Source organism: Bombyx mori, chromosome 23 (assembly GCF_030269925.1).
Source record: "Bombyx mori chromosome 23, ASM3026992v2".
In the NCBI taxonomy this organism is placed as follows: Eukaryota; Metazoa; Arthropoda; class Insecta; order Lepidoptera; family Bombycidae; genus Bombyx; species Bombyx mori.
This window is the reverse complement of record NC_085129.1, coordinates 11,067,349-11,090,868: the sequence shown is the minus strand read 5'-3', so window position 1 is coordinate 11,090,868 and position 23,520 is coordinate 11,067,349. Positions and strand designations below refer to the sequence as shown.

General features: G+C 34.8%; 1 protein-coding gene across 1 annotated transcript in view; it reads right to left on the bottom strand.

Annotated features, from left to right (window-relative positions):
• The window catches only part of LOC101737516 (lysine-specific demethylase 3A), a 158,739-nt gene extending 135,577 nt beyond the window's left edge, over window positions 1–23,162 (bottom strand). Inside the window, exon 1 of the mRNA XM_004932625.5 lies at window positions 22,892–23,162. Coding sequence (XP_004932682.2) covers window positions 22,892–23,047 — 156 coding nt within the window. The 5' untranslated portion in view covers window positions 23,048–23,162. The remainder of the gene's footprint in view (window positions 1–22,891) is intronic.
• Window positions 23,163–23,520: the final 358 nt, after the last annotated feature.

Here is a 23,520-nt window from a genome sequence, read left to right as displayed (position 1 = left end):
TGTATAGCGAAGCGTAGCCGGTATACACTAGTCATTAATATAAACTTAAAAAATAATAGCAATATATAATGAATCTAATATTCTGAAACATAAACGCCTTCACAACTCTCAAAGACTGGTCTTCGTAAAATTCTTGAATACTTTTTAGATGTTGTTAAAACAAGTTTCTATAGTATCAAAAAATAAATATGTCTATATGCTCTGCCGTCAGGTACAAAAAATTAGATCGAGACGGTTGGCTCCGGACTCACCGATCTAATCACATTGAATCTGGATTCCCGTTTTTTGAGGCTATTCCAAAGATAGAGTAATTGATAAGATCTCATAATTTGAGGCATACGATGCAACGGCGAGGGAGCGCTAGCATTAAGATTTTTTTTATCGCTATTTATTATGGGCTTCTCGCCATAGACACAGCCCACTGAGTTTTTCGCCGGATCTTCTCAATGGGTCGCGATTCCGATTCGGTGGTAGATTCTGCGAAGCGCTGCTCTTGCTAGGGCTAGTGTTAGCAAATTCTCCCGTCCGGGCGTAGCTGGAATAGCCTCTTAGGCTACCAGCGAATAAGAAGGGGAAAAAGGGCTTCTGTGTCCAATTTTGGCACACAATTATTTAACTAATTTAGTTTTTACTGAATTCTATTTTTTTCATAAGCTCCCAAGGATACTGTAAATAAACCTAAATTTGATTCGTTACTATGTACTATATTACTCCACCGGGCTGCAGGGCGGGATCGATGGAGACAGTTGGTTGACGAAATCGGACGGAGTCACGATCCTCAGCAGTGAGGAACCGATCGAAGAGAGAGAGACTATATAGAATACACACTTATGGTACACACACTTATCTGTTATTGCCGTCTTAACACCAGTCTTCTGAATATAAAAAAATCATCGCATTCTCACACACAACGCAAAATGCATTAAAACTAATTATGGTTATCACTACAATTTGACAATAAGGCGCGTTGTTACTTTGTCCTTGGAGAATTCAATCATTTTGGACAGTATGTACACGTGTAAGTTTTATATAATAATAGTTTAATAAATTTCGGTGTCTTTTGCTTGACAAAAGAATGATGAAATAAATTATTACGTCGTGTTTTTCATTTCTTTGGCCTAATAGTAGTTAAGTCCCAAACGTGACTTGTAAACTTAAGATCTAATAAGAACATATTAAATTAACTAACATCAGAATTTTGCAATGCCTATACTGGGTACTACGCAGTATAGAATTGGATCTTAGGCTACGACAGGGTGCAACAGACTGTCTCCCGATCCACAGTTATCAATCTGGAGTTCATAGGCTAGCCGGTGGTTGATGGTAAAAAGTCGACGTCGTCCTAAATATGTCATTTCGGATCCTCCCGATCAACTAACGGAACTTTTAGGTTCCTCAAGCACCGGTCATCGTTACCGCCGAACCCGTCGCTTGCGACGATGGGCTCTGCGAGTAAATTAACCTACAGATGTTTCCACCACTGAGCTTCTCGACGGATCTTCTCAGTGCGTTTCCGATCCGGTGGTAGATTCTGCGAAGCACTGCTCTTGTTAGGGTTAGTGTTAGCAACGTCGTCAGGTTTGAGCCCCGTAAGCTCACCTACACGCTAGGGTTGCGCTGACATAGCCTCTCAAGGCTATCAGCTTAGGTAGGAAAAAAAGGTCGGTAGATGCCCATTTAGTACACCCAAAAAGCGTTCTGTGAATTGCACATTCTAGGCCATTTTTTTCTTATAAGCAAAGATCTGAGCCAATTCTTCTAAGAAAAAAAATACCACAAAGGTTTAACTATATTAGAATATATTAATTCTTAGAACATTTTAAATTTACAAATTAAATAACTATGTTAATACGAAACGTTAGGTCCAATAACACGGTTATTTAAAAAATACCTGAGCAACAACGCTTCAAATTACGATATTTTACAATTACGTGATTCAATACGAATATTGTTGTTCTTTGTAGATTTTCTCCACTGAAGCCAATAGAAAAATTTCCTTTTTTTCCTGAATTATATATGTTATCTACCCCTTAACATCATTATCATTTTATTAACTTTCCAAGATCTTTGTTGTTCGTTAACGGCTCTGAAATATTAAATGCAAAGTTTAAAGGAAGGGAATTCTGTATTCACAATTAACCCTGCGAGAAGAATGAAGCTATTTTGAATAGCAGTAATATTTTAGGGAAACAAAGTCGCGTCAAGAAATATTTAAACGTGTTTTGTATCATATCTTTGTGGTATTAAAATTGACTGCAAAATGATTTTGAACGAACGCATGAACTTGGCTGAAATCTGTCCCGGGCTCATAACCTTATGTTTTAAAGGAGCTGCCACGAAAATTTGCGTTTCCCAGAGTGTTCAGAAATGGTAATTTCAGATATTTATATTCCAATCACAAACTATTATAGTCATTTAAATCCCATTAACAAGCTATTACTGTAACTTCCTATCTTCTCATTAGCCTCCTGCCGATTCCTCTTAAAGTTTGTGATTGTCGACCCGAAAAGCAACGACGATCAAGTTAATTTTCAATCTATGCACCATTGAGTATATCAGTGCTATGCACGCACACACAATACAACAGAACAAGTGCATCGAGTGTACAAGATAAGGGCTTCCTTGAGTGCAAGAGTATGGTTCCAGTATCTTCGATATACATCAGTTATTTCACACATTATGGCATAAATAATTCTTATTATCCTGGAGTGGCGACCACGTACTGGCAAGCGCAGTGTGGGACGGCCACCTACTAGATGGACCGACGACCTAGTAAAAAGCGCTGGGTCTCGTTGGATGCAGGTGGCAATGGACCGGTCGCACTGGAAATCTATTGGAGAGGCCTATGTTCAGCAGTGGACGGCGATAGGCTGAAATGATGATGATGAATTCTTATTTATTCAGTCAGTTATTTATTCCTCTCACATACCCATTTGGTTGCTTTTCATACCTTAAAAATATAATCTTTCAAGACAAAGAAAATGATGCCCGTGCAATTCATGAAATTAATGCAGAAGTTTCAGAGAGCTTAGGTGCTTACTTTCGTGCTGTAGTCAATTTACAGTTTAGACCTTCTCTCGCAGATAAATGATCTGGTAAAATTTTTGTCTATCATACCAAGACTTGTTCCAATTCCAACAAAGCTTCCTTATGCCTTCGAGGAGCACTGTTTAAAAACAGCAGTTGGTTAAATATCTGTCGCTTTAGTGCCTGCAAATCAAATCAGGTGACATATAGCATCACATATAGCATATGCCCTCAGTGAAACCTGCAGTTAAGTCTACCCCACTCTGATTTGGTTAAGTATTTGGGCATGCATTTGGAACATTGGTTAACACAGAAAACCCAAATGAATTAACTGAAATTGAATTCAGGGTTGGCTCGTGGACAGAAAAATAAAACTTTCAAAGATTTTAAGTTTAAATCAATGTTAATACTTTTTCGTTGAGCAACTGAGTCTGGAGCCATTCTATTGCATCAGCTTTTCGGCTAGACTATGTATTTATTGGCGGTAAATACGTAACTTAATATTTTTTTTCAGTACCGTAATGTAGTCATATTTGTTGTACTTTTTAATATTAAACACGTTTTTGGAATAATCATAAAATGTTTGTAAGCGGATTTAGTAAAGAATAATGGAACTTGGTAGAATGTATAATAGTTACATTAGTAGTAGGTGAATGGACAAAAAACAATGTAATATAACACCTTTCAATTTTATTAAACAAAGTAACTAACATAACCTTTTAAATTTTAAATTACGTAAGACGTGTGGTGATATAAAAATATTTCTTATAATTCTTTAAAGGTTAGCGTAAAAGGTTGGAATCAAACTGATATTTTGTAATATATTCGTACAGAATCATTTTGTTCAACACAATTCTTGGGCGCTACGCATAACGCAAGACTGTTGTAGGTACCTGATTTTGTAAATACATATAACAGTACTGTATTTTGTTTTTATACGCGATTTATTCCGATGGCAGTGTACAAATAACGCTATGAAAATTACGTCACATGTCGTCAAAGAAACAAAATTAGTTGTTACGAAATCTCGTAGTTGCGACACAACACAACCGCCACCAGCTGGCCTCTTTGCGACGTGCTTTGATTTCAAATTCGATTGCTATCGTAGGTAATGCTTATACATCGCATTATAAATTTTATTAAGAACACAACCCGTTGTTTGGTATTTCACGAAAACCCTCTACTAACGGTTTATACTATAACATTTTGTACGTACACGCCTGACCCCGTTTAGAATAAATCTAAATATGGTCTAATATTTTGTTTGTGAAAATTTATATACTGTACCTTAATTGAAAATTGTAAAGATTTTTTATTTGTTTTAGTCAGGCTATCACAATGAACTTGCTTTTTTTAATGTATCATTATATCAGTTTTTGTTTATGTTTATCCATTTAACCCAATCACAAAACTGTAAAACAAATCACGTTGAATAAGCGAATAGTTTATTTTGTACCACATAACGATGACCGTGTAAATAAAGCACTATGTTATGACTAAAGAAAACATATTTATGTAAACAATGGAAATATAAAGACAATTCTGCAATACATAACTCAGAACTTTTAAGAAAAATATCTAAATCCACTAGAATGTCGATAACATATCTACGGGTGTTAATTATGGTGATTTTCTCCGTTGAAATCGACCTTGTACGACCATAATCATAGTATATAATAATGATTAAAAATAAATAAAAACAATGAAGCTCACACAACACGATTTTTCCAACACGCTTAACAAGGACCAAAATTATCGAGACATTTAAAATAAGAAAAATAGCTGCCTAGCTGCCTAGTTTGCGGCCGGCATCAACACCGGGTATTTGGAGATATGACCTCGGTTTATGATTCAAAATGATGCTACAGTAGCCCACTGAGTTTCTCGCCGGATCTTCTCAGTGGGTTGCGATTCTGTTCCGGTGGTAGACTCTGCGAAGCACTGCTCTTGCTAGGGGCTAGTGTTAGCAAATTCTCTCAGGTTGAGCCCGTGAGCTCACCTTAGGCTACCAGCGAATAAGTAGGGACAAAAGAAAATATGTTACATTTCGGTTCTAACACACCATACAACTGAAAGTGAAATGCTTCAAGCGAACTTCCGCTTGGATCGAACGTCGTCCGCCTGCACATAAACGGCCAAGTTGAATATCCGGCCGCCGGACCAGATGGACGCAGAGCACATTACTGGTGGTAGGACCTCTTGTGAGTCCGCACGGGTAGGTACCACCGCCCCGCCTATTTTTGCTGTGAAGCAGTAATGCGTTTCGTCTTGTAGGGTGGGGCAGCCGTTGTAACTATACTGAGACCTTAGAACTTATATCTCAAGGTGGGTGGCGCGTTTACGTTGTAAATGTCTATAGGCTCCAGTAACCGCTTAACACCAGGTGAGCTGTGAGCTCGTCCACTGATCTAGCTAAAAAAAGTATTGCCGACGAAGATGGCAGGCTCTGTCAGTGTTAATTAAGATCAGAAAATGTATGTACATTTATTATAAATTACATTATTGAAGACTTAGATAGCTCTTAAAAAGGGTTCGTGGCTCGGTATGCTTTGATTCGACTTGAATATCTCGAGGTGGGCTCCGATGTTTCAATGTTTCAATTGTCCAAACTGCGTTGATCAATCCAAAATACGAATGTATACAAAGTAATACAAAAAAATATTCGGGGTATATGTTAAACACAACACACCCCTAATTTTCAATCACACAATTCTGAGACGCAATGTACAAGGATTTTTAATAAAATCATGAAGTTCAGAATCTAAAAATAAGCATTTTATTCAAATAATTAAATTATAGAACATAATAAGTTTGATGATAAATTACAAATATTAATTGAATAGAAAAATATTTTAGATTAGACGGTGCATTTTATTACAGAAGCTGTTCAATCATTTACAACAACGAAACTTTCCCGCGTTAAACAATACATGCAGATCTGTTTTCTAGTGAAAAAAATGCACACGTAATACATATTCATGAAATATATAACGGATTGGTATTTTCCAAGGCTTTCGAGAGTTGCAAACATGACTAAAGCACTTACGTGAATACAAAGATTGTATAGTAACATATGGTACTTATTGAATGTAAAACGTGATAAATTTACATTTTTCGATAATAGTGCGATAGATCTGACATAAATGAACATCCATCGATCACAATAAAGACAGCGAATGTTTTATCTAAATACATATACGGATAAAGCCAGTTTAAATGTAATATTTTCGGGCGGATTTTCTATTTCATCTCGCTGGAGATATAAACTCGGAGGCAGTAACCAACGTTCCCATTTCTCCCTTAGGGTTCGTCCCAAATTCGTCCCTTCACGTTCTGACCTAGTTTTGGAAGCCGCTCGTTTTCCACGGTAGGTTTAAAATGGGGTTGCATGTAATCGTTCCTTGCCCTCATACTAGGAGGGTTTCAATCACCTCGAAATATTGCTGTCTCTTTCTTGTATTTCGAAACGGTATAATTATTATAATTCTAATGAAGTATACAGAACATTTGAGCATTGATAATAATTGGTCGTTCGTATTAATATTCGAAAAACCACTTGGTTTATTTTAAAAGGCTGATATTCCATAATTTTTTAATTAGCTAATAATATTATATAAATGGCCAAACTGAAAAATGCGTCGAGCCCTGTCAATATCGGCATTTATTGTTAATGGCATATTATCAACGCATAAAAGGGCATAACTTATTACTTCCTTCCTTCCTTCAACGCAGACATTAATCATATTTCCGTTCATCATTTATCAATATTTACTACTCATAGAAACATTTTTCTTTATCTTGTATTCGTCATCAGAGAATTTTACGGCAAAATTTTTGAGCTATTTAAAATTATAACTAGAGAATCTTTCATAAGAAAATTTACATAACAAACTCAGGTAGATAGACTCGTTGAGTCAATGTGTTCATTGTTTTTATAAAAAATTGGTTAATAAATTGTGAAAAAAAAACTCGTTCAGAAGAGCGGCAATTCTTTCAAACCTAATAACGAAGGTTTTAAAAAGAAAAAAATTACATATTATTATTTCGATTTATGACTTCACTGCCTTTGAAGTGCGAGAGAGACAGAAAGATGCTCTTGCTACGCACTCACTTTACCTTTCATTAATTTGCTATACGTCATGCTAAAGTCAACGTTGATGCTGTTTTAAAAAATAATCAACGGTATTTGCTATCGATTATAAACAAAACAAAACATCATTTTTTAATGATTGAAGGATTACTGGTGGCCCTGTGGCCTTACCAGTTTCACCAGGACAGGTGGGCGAGCAAAGGCTCAGCCAGGAGGGGGTGGGATTTGCTAACAGCTACCCGAGCACTTCCTAAGGAGACACAAAACATCCCATTAAATTAAGGTTGCGTTGTTAATTTACTCTTAGATGATTGCAACAACAAGAAAACACAGTCTTATATTTAATTTAACAAACCCATAAATCATCTTTCGCGACAGCGTTATCATTTCACTATTCAAAATTTCATTTGCATTGATTCAAAATGAACAATAACAAGGTTCTTTGGCATTAGGTCGATGACCGTAGTTTGTTGTGTATGCCGATGTTGAAATGTTAAGCAAGCAAGGCCGTCGCTGTTTCGGCTGATTATATTATTTAACGCCTTGAAAAATAGCGATAGTCAAATAGGATAAAGAGCGTGACAAAATCAATGGCAAAGATGTCTCCATGGTTATATAAGAATAATTTAACAACATTTAAACACTAAACTTTATCACTTGATAATTTATTGCTTATGAATAAATAGTAAATAAATATTTCAAAATGTAGCTTATGTGTTCGTCAAAATGTAGCTTAATTTTTCGACCGTGAATTGATTGAAAGGAATCCCTCATTATTATGTCATTGTAGCATAATACAAATAAAATTTCTGATTAACAGAAACAAACAAAAAAACAGAACAAAGAAAAATTTTTTTACTAGTGTCTGGAATACCTATGAAATACAATATAAACTAGATCCCAGGACATATGATTAGAATATTCATAAAATAGATATAATAAATCGCAGTAATATAATCGCTCACAAAACGGTAACCTATTGAATGAATATTTTAATAAAATGGGTTGACATATATTAAATAATACAAATTCAAAACGAAATAAGTTTCAAAATGAATATCTGAAATGCTAAAATAAATTACATGGTATAAAAGGTACAAATACAGGCCTACTTTCGTTTAAAATTCAGTTTAAGAAATAAAACTGTTTAAATTGCTATATTAAACTATGTACAAATAAGATTGTAATTGATATAGAGTATGTATTTTTCTCGATGCTTTGTATTCCTTGGCCAACGGAAACATAAACATAAAATGTTAAGCAAATATATAATAATAAGTCTTTATTTCTTAATTTTTAGTCTGGTCTGGTTTGGGTATTTTGAGTCTTTTTAATTGGTCATGTCACTAAAATCTAAATTTGAATACACGTTAACTTTAATACGTGTTACTGTACTACAAAATAATATTATCCAGTCGAACTCAGATGTTTATCATTCAGATATAGCTTACGATTAAACAGCCGCAGCTTTCATGGTAGACCATCATACAACGGAATCATACGATTAAGTACCTCGAAGTGTCAAAATGACCAAACGTAAAATCTGATAATACTCAGTTGGTTGAACCGGTTTGGAACGAGACCCAAACGAGCAAGATTGTATTGCACAACGAGATTAATACTCAAAAGATATAATCTTTATACCCTGCAAAGATACTGTCTTCCAGAAATACACATGATCTTAGTCAACTATATTCTTATTCAAATGTGCCGTCTAAGATAGATATTTACGGTATATCTATACTTAATATTATAAAGAGGAAAGATTTGTTTGTTTGTATTGAATAGGCTCCGAAACTACCGATTTAAAAAAATATTTCACTGTTGGCAAGCTACACTATCCCCGGGTGATATAGGCTATATTTATAAATTTAAAAAATAATTAGGGTTCCTTACTAAAACTCCAATAAAATTCTTTACATCGCGTGAACTACTATTCAAGCGAAGCCGGGACGGGCCGCTAGTGTATAATAATTTCAATTGCCAGTAGCAATAGATAGTGAGTTTATAGGCCCAAAAATAAAGCATTGATGTTGAAAGTGATTAAGAGGTGCGAGAATTAAGAGTGGAAGAGAAAGAATAAAATAGAGGGTACACTTTATTGAATTATGACGTCACTGTTCGCAGTAGTCATTTAAGTAATATGAAAGCCAAGTTTACACAAAAACATACCACTCTCATTCCCCGTCATTAAACACTTATGGCACAGAACTTCATTAACGGGTTTAGACTATATTCTTCTGTAGTCTATTGTAATAAACACAAATAATAATGTCAATCAACAGGAACCCAAATAAAAATAAGAACTGAGTGCATTTTAAATTTTTTTTTAAATCTACAATATTATTACTATAGTTATCTTTATTAATAATATGACTACCATGACTATACTTATCTGTAAGTATATGCATTTTAATAATAAATAAGGAAGTAACAATTAGTTTTCAATATTATTAAGTAACATAACTTCTATTGCTGCGCTTGTTTACCAAAATTAAATGTAAACAAGAAGTCATCCAATGTATTATTTGCCTTATGTATAAATAATACATCGGATGACTTCTTGTTTGAGATAACACGCGAAGTGATAACGTTTCTCATTACCTACAAATAATTATTGTATAAATAATTTTGTCTAAAGTTCCCCTGTTATGTTTATCTATATTTATTTACTTATCTAAATAAAACATGTAATTAATGGATGTAGGCATAGCATTAAGTATACAGGGTGTAATGAGATTGTTCCCGAAGTTGAAAGACGAATGAACTATTGTACTACCGCATCGTTCGGAATGTCGATAATCTCGTTCTCATGCATCGTTTGTAACCTCTGAGTCTACCGAGGCACTTCGGTTCTCTCTGTATTTTTACCGTAGGTTCTATGGCGAGTCAGAGGAATTCTTTGAGATGATTCCATAATTTCTATTTTATACAGTTCTTAGAGTACATTGTGTGGTAATATTGCGCTCATTCAGAGATCTGTATCTGATCATCTATCTGTCTCTCTGTATTTTGTGATCTGGAGTGAACTCCTTTTTTTCTTTTCCTACCTATTCTAGTAACCTCGAGGGGTTATTCTAGATTCACCGAACTAGTAGGTGAGCTCGCGGGGCTCAAATCTAACGTTGTTGCTAACACGAACCCTAGCAAGAGCCGTGCTTCGCAGAATCTACCACCGGGTTGCGGACATTAAGAATTACAATTTAAATGTTGCATTCGGACACGACAAACGAAACGAAAGCGTGCCATCTAGTGGATGGTGGTTTGCTTCGGCAGAGTCGAGGTGTCATCGCTCAAGTGAAATCGAAACACATTCGTTGGCTGACTGAGAAAGAATGAATACGTCTCAGAACTGTCATCGTTTGGTGTTGCGCAATCTCTTTGCACGATTGCCTCTTCTGCGACATATACATAAGAGAATTCACTAGCTAGCTAATTAACTAAGCTGTTAGCAGCAATTTAGTTATGCCCCTGAGGTTTCTGCTGGTCATGAGCATCGATAATCACTCCTGGATATAAAGTGGACCAAATACCACGTGGCTGTTTTCTAAAACAATAACAAACTCTAAGGTGAACGGAAAAAACCTGCAGTTTTCTGGGGATCTTCAAATCCCAGTGAAAACTGATTTTTACCTTTTTCGCATACATTGCGTGCAAAGCACCTACACATGAATAATACGATTTTTCAATCATAACGTGTTAAAAAAATAGATTTTGAATCTAACATAGATTAAAAAATCCAGCACGCCCTATAAATATGGTTGAGGCTCCCATTTAAGATGAAAGCACAGCGTTTAAAACGAACATCACCAGTCGTAGTAGTAAGTATAATATTTGTAGCATAAAACCTTTTTTAATATAACAAAAATGTTTAAATTAACAACAAAATTTTACAAACGATTTGGAACTGCTGCTAATCAAATTCGTTCAAAAGTTTTAGTACTCCGTGAAATTTGGTCGCTACGCTATACATTTGTCTATGCGTATATATATGCCTATATTATGTAGAATGTTAATTAGTCCTGGGGGTTTCATTAGGGCCCCGCGCTCGGCCGTTGCGTAATTACGATCGTCAAGTACAGGCGGTGTGCGAACCGTAACTTATAATTCCCTTCTATTTTTACTATGAGTAGTAAATTATAACGTTCCTAAAGCAATGATAAACTTTAACTTTTTTATACGATTTTAAATACAATTTTACGGTTTAATCTTTTTTTTATTGCTTAGGGGGATGGACGAGCTCACAGCCCACCTGGTTGTTAAGTGATTACTGGAGCCCATAGACATCTACAGCGTAAATGCGCTACCCACCTTGAAATATAAGTACTAATGTCTCAGTATAGTTACAATCTCGTATATACTTAATAAAAATCTTGGTCTCGGGTAATTTAAAAAAAATCGTGATCATATGACCGTCTTTTAGTCTTCGGCTTCTCAAATTCTGTGAATGTAGTTTAATAATATGATGATTTAAATATAATGCTTTCCGTCACATCCCAATGTGTCGACAGAACTACCATTAGAAACATTTAGCCTAAAATGATGTAGGTTCTTGTAAACGATCGATAAAAACTAACTGGTGGTAGGGTTCTGTGTAACATACATAAGGCCAGGATAGGCAGCGCATCTGAGTCACTGATGTAGTTTGGATGTCTATGGGCGACGGTTATCATTTTCCATCAGATGAGCCGTAAGCTCGTCTGCCTATCGAAAGCAATAAAAAAAAAATAAAAAAAAAAACTACAAATGTTTAGAGAAAATCAAAGAGCTAAAACTACAATAAATCGGTCGTAATATTGCTAAATCATCATGAAAAAAACCTTGGAATAAAAACCTTCGACGTGGCCCGCTCGCCGAGGAAGGTCTGTGGTCATGGTTGCTCACTGCAGTACATACAACAAGCACGACTTCGTGCAGATAAAAACAGTAATTAAAACTTTGAAATTCACTAAAGCTTCATTACCATTCAGTCCTATATCTACCTATAGCGAAATTAATTACGTCTATGAATGATTCTCATTAGTGACGCTGTGGGCGTTTCGTGCTCACTCTCACACTTTAAAATACTTTCGTCAATGCTGTAACAGGTTATTTGAAACGGTCCATCGTTGTTGGTATAAATAACAGTTAATTTCTCATGTCACGCTCCGTTAGAAACCGTCGCGTGCCCGCTATGCTTCCTGTTTCGCTTCTACGGTGGATTCCTTGAGTTCAATCGTTTGTATGAAATCATTTGTTTATTTTCATAGGACCTACTAAGAATGCAGAGCTATCGAATTGAAGAAACAAGAAACTAGTAGTGCGTGACCGACCACCGTTGACCTCGGTTTTTCAGTTGCGGATTATAAAATGTATAGATCGATACGTACTGGACATCACTAAATGGCCTGTCAAAATTTGGATCCTAGATCAATAGAGTTTGAAATCAAACTGTGATCTAAAGATTTAACGAAGTTGATTGTTAAATGTAAATTGTCCATTGTTCTTAAGATGGTTGTATTAAAATTAAATATATGTACTAAGTGCCTTGCTGTAAGGTAGACAATAGACCTTCAGCTATTGTGTTGCTAATCGTTGCAAGCTAACTGTACAATAGGTTCCTGGTGGTTATTCTTGACGGTTAGATCTTAAACTAACGTAAATTAATTAATTATGCAATTCTGGGTAAGTGTGAATAAACCTATTAAATTAAATTGCTTTATACGTATCTTTTATATTACAATACATATATCACACTACCTAAAACCTTTAGAATATTTATTTAGACCATTCGGTGATTAGAAAAATACTTAAAGAAAGCATTGGTCTTTTTGAACGTTTGAGACAGGGCCCTGAAACTGCGATGCTTTAAGACAAATATTTTTTTTGTATCGACATCTTGTAGCGAATGCCCATAAACTTATATGTTGTTAAAGTTATTATTACATTTAATTATTGTGTAACTAAATACAGAAAAAAATTTAGTAAATCATACAAGTCTTTATTTCTTATGGGCAAATTGATAAAAATAAAATATAGGATCGGTAATTTGTTACGAAGCCATCTAGTGGCCGACGCCCGTAAACATTATTGTTGAGTGCTTGAGTTGCTTATCTATTGCTAATTTATGTGTATTATCTATGGTTTGACGTATTTTTAGGTTCCTTTTCATTATTAAATGATTGTACTGTACAGTAATACAGTAAACATCATCACATGTCTCTTACATTTGTAATACATTACTTTTGTTTGCAAGACTAAAAATCCAACAAAGTAATCCTGCAGGCATCATCATGTTTACAACACTGGCTTACAAAGCTTACAATACTCATTCTGATTTCATGAGTGAAACGCGAAACGATGCGTAGACAGGTGATATAAAAAAAGGTAATTTTATTTTGGTGATGACAAAGCTATTTAAAGAATGGAATCTCAGTCCATAAAACGTGAAGATTCCACGGGTATTTGGGTCGACTCCTGTCTGCATTTTGGACGGTAAGCTATTTCCAATCTTCCTCGTGAAAAGGATTCTGAACAAGGAAGACATAACTTTGTTATGAGTAGGCATAAGTATGCATTTTCAATTCACTATGGTTTCAAGATGTTTTTCATATGCAATGTACCTACTCACTATAAAAATGTTCTTGAATTGACATTGAATCTATGTAGATTACATGACATCAAATCATGAAACGAAATTAAAATATTGGTCTATTTTATCTCACTTGGGAGATCTTAATAAAATTAAAGTATTTATTTAAAACGGTAATATTATTGTGGCCTCCAATTCACGTTAAAAGAGAATTTGACTACTAGTAAGTAATTATTAATCGTAGAACTCATTTACAATAACATATCTTACATCGTAACGGTAAGACCGATTTAGTAATTAATGCATTAATAAACCATCGTAAAAAAAAATTAATTGGATTGGTTAATAGCTAACAAAGACATATATATTATGTGATCATTTACTTAATGATCCAGGAAGAGCTCATTTTACTAAAATAACTTTGACACCATTTTAATAACACTAATTTGATTGAAATACTACATTTTCTGTGTAACTTCTTCAAAATATAAGCATATAAGACCTGTAAAAACAAGTTTACGAGTAATAATTTGGTCGATGGCACTGAGAGGCCACGCAGGTTGCCTGCAAAGGGTCTGTACAAGGTCACACAAATACTATATAGGGACAGATCGTCAATTTAAACAATATCGTAAAGAAAACGATGTTTAAGCCTCTGCAAGATAACTAACTGTAATCGAGATTATGTCTGACTGTTACATAACGCCGCGTACGCTCAACTCGTATTCCGCATTCTCCACTTTAATAAAAGGCACAGCGGGAAGTTTTAAACATTTTATACTCATAATTGACAAATTATTGTTTCGAATAATTTATTCCAATTAAAATGCCATTTCTCGAATAGCCTGAAGATATACTCGGTTCAAAGTCTTGTAATTAGAACAACCGGCCTATCTAGTTACTTGAAATGTAGAAAATGTATCACAACTAAAAACCAGTTCGACAAGTTCCAATACTAGGAGTGATTATTTCAGGAAAATTATCATTTACGTGGCCCAACGCTATCTATGGTTCTCGTCTTTCGATTCGAGATTGGATATACACTATCACAATGTTTTTTTTTTTTTGTGAAAGTCAGATACATGAAATAGGTTTATATACATATTGTAGGTATACACGACTAGTATATACGAGTATAGATATATATAGTAGCCAGCCAATGGATTCGACGTCAGTTGTTTTAAAACCACCGGCTTCGTCGAGCGGGATAGTAAGTTGAGTAAAAAAGGACGAACTAATGGATAAAGTAACGAGATCGGTAATCGTGTAAAAGGTTCCATATTTTTATTGGATAGTGGATGAATGAATTAATTTGGTAATTAAAATACTATATATATTCCTGTTTACAAATCGTGAATGACATGGAAGTTTTATGCCTGATGAGATTGTTGTTATATTGATAATTACTATAACTTGTTTTCTTCATACCTTAAGCTACTGAAGAACGTTATTATTAGCCTTTGTCGAAGTAGGTACTAATCTGTATCAGTAAGTAGCGTCCATATATGATTACGAATCAAAGAATTGTTTTGAAGCAAGTGTCAGTGAAGCCAAGAATACAGTGATTGGAATGTTAGGACAACAACACGCGTTTTTTGTCTGACTTTTTTGTCCGAATTAACCTGGAACTATTTCGCCGACTTCTCGACTCGTTTCGTCGAGTCGACTCTTACATAAAATTGGAAAATATAATAAATAATTAACAACAGAATGGGTGGTAGAACTGCATAAAGAAATGTATTTAGCTACCATATTAAATAGTCCAAATCTCAGCCTCGTTGGTATTAAGGGTCGCCATGAATTATTATATAACTATCTACATAATATGTACTATGCGCTACAGACATAACAATCAAATCTTATTTTCGCCACAGCAGTGTCAGAGTCAACGACTTTGTGTTCAAATTTCAAATTTTCACATTGCGACAAAGCAGCAGATATCTACAAAATTTCGAGAGACGGACTCGCTTTCCCGCGTACGGCCGCGAGCCAGCTTGATAAGTGGCCTAAGGGCTCCCTCCGCACCCTTGCGACCTAGTTACCTCTCTCGCCCTCGCGATCTGTGCTGTTCGCCACTTGCACAATACTCATATCAGCTGGATGATAGTGTTGATTGTAGCATTCCTCTATTTGGACCGTATTGTGAAAGTGTATTAGAAACTTATTCGAGCCAGTTATTGTTCTTTAACGTGAACTACTTATTGCTTCTGGTTTCCACATAAAGAGCTATTTAATTTAAAAAGAACGCAACTACACAGCTACGTAAAAGGATACCAATCAATCTAGAGAAGAAAATGTATTTTAATGTTTTAAAAGATTATACTAATTACAAGAAAAGCTTTAAATGATTGTTCATTACTGACAGTAATTCTATGAAGAAAACTTTACTGTAAAATTTACATTTGATTAGATTATGATAGGCATAAAGATCGGGAGTCGTATTACATTTAAAAAATAATCTCCTTGCCTAACCTATTTTCACGTAACAATACATTTTTGTAATTACTGACCACATTGATCAAGTTCCCGAGCATAGTCCAAGTTTATAGTAGAAGTTATGATAGTATAATATATGTAAAGGTCAGTAGCAAGCTGTTCATATTTTGGTTACGTATGTTGCAAAGATTTAGTCATCGGTCTGTGATTATTATTAAACTAGTCTAGACTTCGTTGTATACGACTAGACGAATATTTTAAACCACAGGGTTAACCTATCAAGATAGTGCGGATGGTTCTTATCAATTTGATTTAACAACAAAAATAAATCTGAAGAAATGTACGATGGTCTTTATGAAAGAAATCACAGTCAACACGATTAATTTTTAATAAAAAAAAAACGATATTTCGAAATATTTAATTAGGCGTCGTTATTTATTCAACTACGTAAATAAAACAGGCCTTTAAAAATTGAATACGTTTCGCCTCGCGCATCAAAGGGTTAAATAGGTAGTTTATTACGACATATTTAGGTCACACATGGTCTTTTGGTCCAAACGTTCATCTCGCCGTAGGTAAAATTAACGAAGCGTTATTTCAAATGTGAAATGAACGATCTCGGGGCCTCTAATGTTCTAGAATATTTTTCAGTGTTAATTTAAGATTCTTATTTCATATATTACAATTTTACGTATTCGATTATTGGTTAGCTAAAATAAGTGTATTATTTTCCCCCTTTATACCATTCACGTATTCACGTAGTTTGATTTAGCTTACAATTTCGTGACCAGTCTCTGTCTTCAATTTTACTTAGGTATATATTATATAGTATATATAGCAATCCCGTTATTGGCAAAATTCTGTGCTGAGTTTAAGTTAGAAAATGAGGTAAGATATTATTACTATTTTATGATCTAAATGATCTGGCATGAACATTTTTTGTGGCTTTTGTGATTACCAGAGGCTCTAGACATCAACAATGTAAATGCCGCCACTCACCTTTAAACATGAGCTCTGAATCTCAGTTTTTATTGTACAATGACTGCCTCAGCCTTCACGCAAAATACGCAAGGCGGTTATACCTACCCGTGCGCCCCCAAGTCGTCCTACCATCATTAGTTACGCAATTTATAATTATGGCGGGTTTGATTTTTATTACACGATTTTATTCTTTCATCGTGGAAGTCATTCGCGAATATGTGTTTAGAAAGAATTTCAGTAGCAAAACAAAAAAAAAACAGAATGACAGACGGAAATTGTAGCTCGAAAAGATACTTTTTATAAAATTCAAAATGGAAAAAAAAATTACGGTATTATTTGTATTAATTAGAATTTAATAACAGCAACGCTAACGAAAACTGCTTAAGGCCAGCAAGGTAGTCTGAGCATCTACGATACAAAAAAAATTGTACATTATATCTATAGCTAAATAACCCTACACGTAAAATTCACTTCGTAACGGTAGTCAACATATTTCTGTCGAGACTAGTTTCTCGAGATTTCGTTTTCAGATTACTTTTGTTTCAGAAGAGACACCTGTGTCAAAAACTATTCGACCTCAATAGCCCGAGCCGAATGGGCAATCCAAACAAATCACATGGCGTGCGTTTATAGCGGACTCTCGAAGTTGGTCTGGTGCGCCTCACTCGGCGGGAGAGCGCACACCGTTGCAGTGGTACAAACAAAGATATGTCTTCTATTTATATCTGAGGAACGCTGCAGCGGTGCGAACGCATCACCGCCCGAGTTGGCTTTTGTCGTGTGCCTTGATTTTGTGTAATGTAAGTCTCTGTGACCGGTCGACAATAGCTCTTCTTGTTGGAACGCGACAGTATGACTCGACAGACACGACGAGTATTTGAAGCGTGTTTAATTGTAACGGAAATCAAAAATTTAAAATATACATTACAATAGTGTCTATTAATAAAATAAAATAAATGGTAATTCTTTGTAGTAACATCTTGCCGTTCTCTATCATTTAGGTTTGTGTTATCAGAATAGGTTTATTATTATTATCATAATCATTACAGCATTTACAATATAAATAACGATGTACCTACATAAATGTCATATTAGACTGGATGTAAGCATTTCAAATAATAAATGCAGTTCTCATTTTAAAATCATATTTATCATGTTTGAAATGTCTATTTCCAACTCTACAAGTAAATACATGAATTCGACTTACAATTATAATATTACCTATAATAACATAGTTTTTTTCTGTATTTTGAGCATATTACTTGTAATTATCGTTAAAAACGAGCAGCTCAAATCGATCTATATAGACTTATAATTATTTACTTATACTTTTTTACTTATAATATTTTAAGTCTTTTGCATTTATAAAAATGTACGATGTTTAAGATACTGTCTTCGAAGAGAAACGACCTTACAGCTTAAATGTCCTACAGTGGTCACCACGCTTATCGGTTATGCTCATCAGCTATGATAGGGATATAGACAGGTCGACAATAACGATATAGACAAGACAACGATAAATCCTGCTCAGAAGGCGGCTGGTATGATCGCAAAATGGAACGGGACTACCGCGCAAAATGTACTGAAGCAATTTTCATTAAAACTTCGTACATATTTAACAGCGAATTGACTTAAATTCGGTACAATGGAAGCCAGTGTACAACCAAAAAAAAGTTATGACAACCAAGAGCAACTAATATAATACGGTTTCCCACTTATGAGTATGAAATCGCGGGTACAAACTTTTGTATTAGTATCATTATTATTTTTAAAAAAACCAGCCGTTATAATGAAAATAAACTATAATTTAATCACATTATAACATAACAGGTTCTGTTTATATTTATTTCATTACTCTTGTTGAGCCGACGCACTCATAATTCTTGTGTTCAGTGATTACCGAAGATAGCGAATAGCGCAAAAATCACAACGTGAATACTGTCGAAGTCACAACCTTACTGTAGAACGATTCCCTACCACCTGTTTTACAGCTGAAATACGCAGGAGGTACGCGTATGTACAATGAAGCTTAAATAAATAAATAACCATCATCTGCCTCTACGTAATCTGTATACATTATTACAAAATCGGATACTATACATACTATTCTATATTATAATGTTATGGTATAATGGTTACGACCACATGTTGTGCCGACCCTGCTTAGTGGGCCAAGGGACAGACGAACAAGATGTTTTTATCGTAGCCTGAGTTTTCCTCTCCCTTGCGGTCAAAATCTTTGTGAGTATATGGTAATTCTGGGTGAAAATTAATTCTTGTTTTTGCTAGAATTAAAAAAGAGTGTGTTCGAAATTTAAAAAAAAAATTCGATCTTGACATTGATAATAAACTGATTATACACATGTTTTTTTCTATGCCTAACGATGTTTATGCGTCAACATAATTGAAATGCAGATTGCTATCGGTTAATATAATTATTGGTCAAGGCTCTCAAGTAAATTACCTTAAAACGAGTAATTCTTGACGAAGAGCGAATTAAACAAAGTCAAAAGATTAACTCGCCAATAAATTATATAATATCATTTTACGAACAGCAATTCAACACAATAAAATGATTTGTTTAATAATAACTTTATACTGATAAAGAAAACGCGACAAAATGATGAAAATCCTGTTTTCCTGACTTTCTGTAATATCTACTGTTTTTTAATTGAAAGTTTAGTTCACCACCTCTATCTATTTGTTTAATATGATATTGTATATATTACACCGTTAAAACTTTGTCACAAACACATACTAATATAACGTTGATTATTTTTAATGACCTTTTTACTTCATAGACTGATTTTCAAATAAGGGTACTCTTTATATTTTTCCATTCTATACAATAAGCAACATTACAAAGATGGTTAATTATAATATAAAAGTAATGTAAAAATAGTGATTATAGTGTTGATTGAAGTTGGTTGCAGTCAAAGTTATGTTTTCCAAAAAGTAAATGTGATTTGTTCTACATTACAAAGCATGTATAAACGACACCGGGGGAAACAGTCACAGTCTGAAAGTGTTAGGAAGCCGTGTACCGAACCACAGGATCCTAGCGAGTGTTAAAGAATAGCAAATCTTCGTTTTTTTTTTTATTGCCCTTGTAGGTAGACGAGCACACGGCCCACCTGATGGTGAGTGGTTAGCGTAGCCCATGGACTTCAGCAATGCCAGGAGCAGAGCCAAGCCGCTGCCTACCGCTTAATATTCTCCGCAAGCCTCGTTTGAAAAAGGACATGTCATAGCGCTCGAGAAACACCGTGAAGGGGAACTCATTCCATAGCCGGATGGTACGTGGCAAAAAGGTAAAGCAAAAGTTAAGTACGTGGTTTAAACCTGAAGAGTATTAAGGAATTTGACTTGAGAAGCGAAGAGCAAACTTTGTGAGCCATACCAATAGAACACGGAAACAACTTGCAAAAACATGTTTTGAAGAAATCATCACAGCCTACGTTTATTCTGGAAAGCAAGTCTTGAATCGTACGGGGTTCGCATTCGTAGAAAATGGCATGTTGAATGTACACCCGTATATTTCATATCGGCGATGCTAATCATTCATGTTTTTATGAACGGAAACACTGATGCCCACAGCTATGTAGATGTGGAAGTCTGAATTTAAATTTTGTATAATTTATACAAAACAAACAAAGGAGTCTATAGTCCTTATTTTTTATTTTACATCCACCTGTAAGCACGGTTTCGCCAATTCATTCATAATTCGCGCAGAAACTCACTTCTGGACAGGACATCTGGAAACATTGACTAGTAATGGCTTTTTGATTATAAAAATCATAAGTACATAGATTAACAACCTATTACCATTTAAAACTTAACGTGATAATTCTGGTTGGTTATTAAAGTACAATAAACATATACCTACAACTAGATTTTAATTTCAAAACAGTATAGTTTAACTCTTTAGTAGATATTGGTTGTATTAACTATTATTACTATTTCTTCTTCTTCTCAATCGGGTCACTCTTGACAGAGTGGTCGTGATCGTCATGTAGTATTGGAAGGGGCAGACTTGATGCGTCTCACGATGTCGCACCATCTCTTTGGAATTTATTATTTATTTAATTACTATTTGGAAGATTATGTAATTACTTGAAGTCAAAACGGGATGGCCACCCAAAAGCAGCTTAGCCTTACGACTCATATAAAAACCTTTCTTAGCAATATTAAATTATTTAATTATCAAAGTAACGAACATTTAATAGTCAAATGAAAGTTAAAATAAATATTTTATTTTATCCGAAATTTCAATTCGAGTATCGAGCTAAAACGTTAAATCTTTTCGTCTCTCTATTCTTTTTCTTTAGAGCAAGAATCAACGAACACAAGTTTGGGAGCTTGGGTCGGACTCGTCGACAGCATACGGCCGACGGCGGGCGGTCGGTGCATCGAACGCGGTGAGAGCGAGGTCACTGAACCCAGCGCCTTATGCATTTAGTTCTCTTCACTCCCATAACCGATTGAGATAATTGAAAACTTTCAAATAATTACTAAACCATGCGTCCCAACGTCCTTACTATTGATAAATTTAACATGTTGTAAATTTATGCGAATCATAAACCGCCTTTTTTAATTTCTCCACCGAATTGCCTCTCTCCTCTAGCAAAATCGTCGTAACAAGAATTTGAGAGCTTTGTAACTATTGCGCAAAATCATTAACAACTCACACTCGTCCACTGCTGGACATAGGATTGTCTAAATATGACCACAGAGCTCAATTTTTGGCTCAAAGCAAGAAGCAGAAATTTTCTAATTCTTAGGAATAACTATTTGCCTGGAACATGACGCGGTTTTTTCTTGTTTTTTAATTGTAACAATTTCCGACATTATCAGCTAGTAACTTAGTTATTTAAATTAACATTGAAAATAAAAACGGCCGTGTTGCATTTATGCTTTTTAGGATTGCCTAGTTCATACAAAGACATATGGCGAAAAAACCGAACCCTTACGACTTATATGTTTCGTCGATCCGCCTGCAAAACCAGCCAGCTTACTTGTAGTCTGCAGACTATCCATACCGGATAGATGAATTTGAAATTTACACAACGAAAAAAACTAGCACATTATACGTGTACGTGAAAGAATGAAGAAAACAAAAGAAACCAAATATACCTATTCATGGTTCAATAAAAATATGTAGTATAAAAATCTGATTTGGCGCCAAACCATTAATATTTATTTTGTTGGCAAAATAGACCTTGTTTGACTTCTTTTTATCTCGAAGGGCTTAGTGCAAACTAATAATACAATACTCGTCATTTCTGCAATGAAGAAAACTGCGTTCTGATTTTAACGGTAGCGAGGGATAATTGCTATGTGTTTTGGTAGCCATTTATGACCAAATGGACCGAGAGCCAGTCCAATTAACTGATAAACTAAAAAGCGTAACTAACAAGACGTGTGAGGTTTATGCGCAACTGTACTAAAAATATCATCAACTACCTACACAGGTAGAATTCCGAGCCAAGGTCAAACTATATATTTATTAAAAACGTACAACAAAAATAAGTGGACAAAGAAATTATTATGCTAGGTATGTACGTACGAATACTATAATATTTCTTAATAATAATTTCGAACATGGTTGTGCAAAAATAAAACTATGGAAATTGGCCAAAAGGTAAATTCTTCACTGCGAGATCGCTCGTATTTCGAGAGCGCGAGTTCAAAGACCATTTCCGGGATAATCATAACAAGTTACATAAAAACATGAATGAAACTAAAACTAATTTAAGTGGGTTTTTTTCCGAAGGTATTCTATTTACCTGGAGTTCCTTATTCTTGTTATCTCTGAGTGATGCTGCTCTGATAACACCAGCTTTCCAACCCCATTCGGAAACTCTATTCACATTAATTTTAGTTAAACCACTCACTGCGAGAAATCGTTTGCCAACTAGATCTTCACGATATTTATAGGCCATAACGAAGTACACAATCACATTATTCACTTTTGAAAACTACACAACGTTAAAAACTTAACGTTCAACACACTACACGTCATACTCTTCACAGAATGAAGAGAAACTACGTGACAAACGAACGTACAACATTCAGTTGTACAGCAGGTTTTAATGGTATTATGCGCTTAAATTGAAAATGCTGTGGAACAGTTGAACATTCGTGAAGTCGGGTGTCTTTATAAAACTACAGAATTATATTGAGGCCGATATTATCTTACCAAATTTAGATGGTACTATTTCCCGAGTTTCCTTTGAGGCAAGCTGGATTTTGATATAGTCGATCACAGAGCTTCTGAATAGGTTTTAGTATTGTTAAATACTTACAGATGGCGTTCTTTGTATCAATTTATTTTGATGATCTGGTACGAAACAAGTATTTTGCGCTAAGGTAAAAAAACATTTATCACGTTAGAGTTTTCTAATTTAAGGAATTG